This window comes from Culex quinquefasciatus, chromosome 3, assembly GCF_015732765.1.
Source record: "Culex quinquefasciatus strain JHB chromosome 3, VPISU_Cqui_1.0_pri_paternal, whole genome shotgun sequence".
In the NCBI taxonomy this organism is placed as follows: domain Eukaryota; kingdom Metazoa; phylum Arthropoda; class Insecta; order Diptera; family Culicidae; genus Culex; species Culex quinquefasciatus.
In genome coordinates, this window is record NC_051863.1 from 165,973,528 (window position 1) to 165,976,653 (window position 3,126).

Consider the following 3,126-nt stretch of genomic DNA (forward strand, 5'->3'; position numbering starts at 1 on the left):
AACAAATGGGGTGCTAGTGTGCGTGAGCTCGGGCTTAGATAACTCTATTGATCAATGAACCAGCTGACGTTTCATTAAATTCTAATCAGTTGTGTGTAGTAACAAACTGTTGTTCCTTCGTTCGATTGTGTGCTAGCGTAAATATCAATAACCCATTCAATCTGTTTCTCATTCTTTGTTCGTCTTCACCAAAGTGCACAGCAGTTCATTAATTAACTTATGCTCAACATTACTACACTCTTGTTGCATGACTGAAGGTCTTTAAATTTTAAAGTAACTGCCTCCAAGTTTGAGCTATCCCCGAAAATGTCCCAGGAAAAGTTTGATTTGACCAAGGTCCACGAGTGCTTCGATCGGTGCTTGGCCGACCCGATTGATCCGGATGATGTTCTTGTCGACGCTTACCTTGAGGCCTTCAAGGAACTTTACAAGTAAGATTGCTTTGTCGTTTATTGGTCGAATATTATTCACGGTTCTTCCCACCACCTCTCGCAGGTTCTTTTCCCTGATGGGAACCGTTTTTGGCTTCGTCAGCAGTGACGTCAAGGAAAAGGTCGAGATTCTGGAAAAGCACCGCCAGCAGCCGAACGCCGAAAAGTTCGAAACGATCAAACGGATGATGGAATACGAACGGGACGCGGAGCTGCTCGCGAAAAAGGACTACGTTTCGGGCAGTCGGACACTTTTACGGCTTCACCGGGGCTTAGGTGAGTGAGCGCGATTTTAATCCCGCGCCAGCCAAAGTTCGCGCCACGCTACAATTTATTGCACTTTTTGTGTTTTGTTTTATCTTATCGCACACTTTGCTAATTTTAGTTTTTTTCTGTTGTACTCGCGAAACAGATTTCATCTACGTGTTCCTGAAGCGGCTCGGCGAGTTGGCCAACCCGGACGATAAAACAAACTGCGTCTGCCAGACGTCGTACAACGAAACGTTGGCTCATTTTCACCCCTGGTTGATCCGGAAGGGTGCCACGGTGGCGATGTACGCGCTACCAAACCGGGACCAACTGCTGGAGAAGGTTTGCGTGGACGCCGCCACCGCGATCCAGAAGCTGCCCGAGATGCTGGTCGTTGCGCGGCAGGTTTACGACCGGACGCAAGATCTGTACACCAAGTACGATCTGCACGGGCTGCCGTAAGCGGGGTGAACGGATGCGTACGCTTATTGTGCTTTTATTTTTTCTGTTTTGTAAATTTGTTTCCAGTAGTTGTGCAGCACTTGTGATAGTTTAAAGTATTCATGCGAAGAATGATTTTATAGTGATTGTAAATTTTTATGTTATACCTGATTATGTTTGGTTTAGTAAAAATATTCGGCACACCTGATTAAGTAGATGCTTGTTTTGATCTTACAATATATCCAAAAAGTTGCTCAATGTATCAGCGTCAGTGGGGCCATGATGTGCGGAATGCATCATATTGTTAGCAATGAGCTTAGAAATACGGCGGAACATCATAAATAATCATTCATGGGTGTCTGGCGAAAAACAACGTTTAAGACAAAAGATTAAATTTTGTAAAAGAAAAGGCTTAGCAGGGAGGTCACGCGGTTTATGCATGATCCCTTAATTTAAAGGAAAAAATAAAATAAAAAGCTAAGGTAGCATACATTCCGGCGCCTTAATCATTTTTGGTAGCGTGAAAGCTCATCAAGTAATGCTTTGCAGAGCAGAAAAAAGCTTGAACAACGGCTTGCTGGCTTGTTGATCGTATGCATTTAGGCGTTTTAATTTAATTACAAAACGAAGAAAGTAAACGAGGTAAACAGATACATACCAGAATTTTTTTTTGGAGCAAATTTTCAAGTTAAAGGTGCGAATATTCAGATTATTCTGACAAAAATAACATTAAAGCGTTTTGAAAATTGGACTGCTTTGATTTGAAAGTATTAAAAGAAATAATATTCTAAAAATAATAAAGCAGGGTGGCCACCTCGGGAAAAATCCGAGAAAACCGGGAAAACCCGGGAATTTATTCCACCGGGAGAAAACCGGCAAAAACTCGGGAATCTGACTGACAAACCGGGAAAATATTTTGAGTTTAGTTAAAATTCGACAAATTCCTCTTAAATTACTTCAACGTATACTTTTCTCTATTAGAATATTATTCTAGTTATTCTGTTCAAATTTGTGTAATAGATGTAGTGATGGAGCGTGGCATATAGAAATGTGAGCACCCCTAGCATAATATCTTGTAGCGAACAGTAGTATTGGTGTGCTGGCATGTGCGAGAACTCGTATGGTAGTGTGAGTGACAGAAAGAAAAATAAATCAGTCTTCTGCTTTGCTTTGGCCATAAAACGTTTTTGAATTGGTATCCGAAATCCGCGAGAAAACGACCGAAATATGTCCGTCTGGTCACGACAATAGACTCAAGCTATCGAGAAATTAAAAGTGAGAGTGTGTGCGTGCAACATGGAGTTAAACTTTTTGAAAAGCCTTGGTAAGCTTCACAGCAACTGCACAGAAAGTTTAACTCCATGTTGCGATTTGACAGCTCGATTAAGCTTTGGTTGTTTGTTTTTTTCTGTTGAGTATTCCATGATATTTTTCTTTGGCGAGGGGGGAGAAGCAACTACGATTACCACTACACCACCGGACCCGGTTTAAAAAACAAATGTTTGAAAAGCTGCAATTTTTCCTGGTGCAAGTCAATAGAAAATTTACTCAGCGCTATGATTTTTGAAGTCTTATTTCAATAAATATTGATTTTCATAAGCACAATAAACAATTTATTTTTTATTTTATTATGTATTTTAATAGGAAGTTGTTGTTTTTTTTATTCCAAAATTGTTAAACTTACGAATTAAACCCTTTTTTTTATATATTTTTTTTTCTTTTTTATTTTTTTTTCAACAATATGATTGTAAAAAGAGTCTAAAACTGCTTTATTTTTTTTTGTAGACAGCAACTTTAGGGAATAAGTAATCGATAGTTCTCATAATTAACCGATAATTTCCATAATTTCGAAGATACTTAAATTTGCGTACCGAAAATTGTGGTGCAAAAAGCTTAGCTTGATGTGCGCCATTGAAAATAAGAATGTAGTTCAGACTCGATTATCCGAAGTACTCGGAAAAATAAAAAAATATAAATATTAAAATAAAAGGCACAGTTTCAACAT

At 39.0% G+C, this 3,126-nt stretch overlaps 1 protein-coding gene across 2 annotated transcripts; it reads left to right on the forward strand.

The window, feature by feature from the left end:
• LOC6043697 (ceramide-1-phosphate transfer protein) lies at positions 1-2,298 on the forward strand. 2 transcript variants are annotated; one of them, XM_038264930.1, is made up of 4 exons: positions 4-137; positions 258-431; positions 496-707; positions 844-2,298. In XM_038264930.1, the coding sequence occupies exons 2-4, from the start codon at positions 307-309 to the stop codon at positions 1,140-1,142; spliced, it is 636 nt and encodes a 211-aa protein (XP_038120858.1). In that variant the 5' UTR covers positions 4-137; positions 258-306; the 3' UTR covers positions 1,143-2,298. The 2 variants fall into 2 exon arrangements, with proteins under 2 accessions (XP_001861323.2, XP_038120858.1); XM_001861288.2 differs by having other exon boundaries at positions 1-431.
• Positions 2,299-3,126: the final 828 nt, after the last annotated feature.

Coding starts and splice junctions, on each gene's coding strand:
- LOC6043697 (XM_001861288.2), top strand. CDS start 307: ATGTCCCAGGAAAAGTTTGATTTGACCAAGGTCCACGAGTGCTTCGAT. Junction 432..495: donor GCCTTCAAGGAACTTTACAA/GTAAGATTGCTT, acceptor CACCTCTCGCAG/GTTCTTTTCCCTGATGGGAA. Junction 708..843: donor ACGGCTTCACCGGGGCTTAG/GTGAGTGAGCGC, acceptor CTCGCGAAACAG/ATTTCATCTACGTGTTCCTG.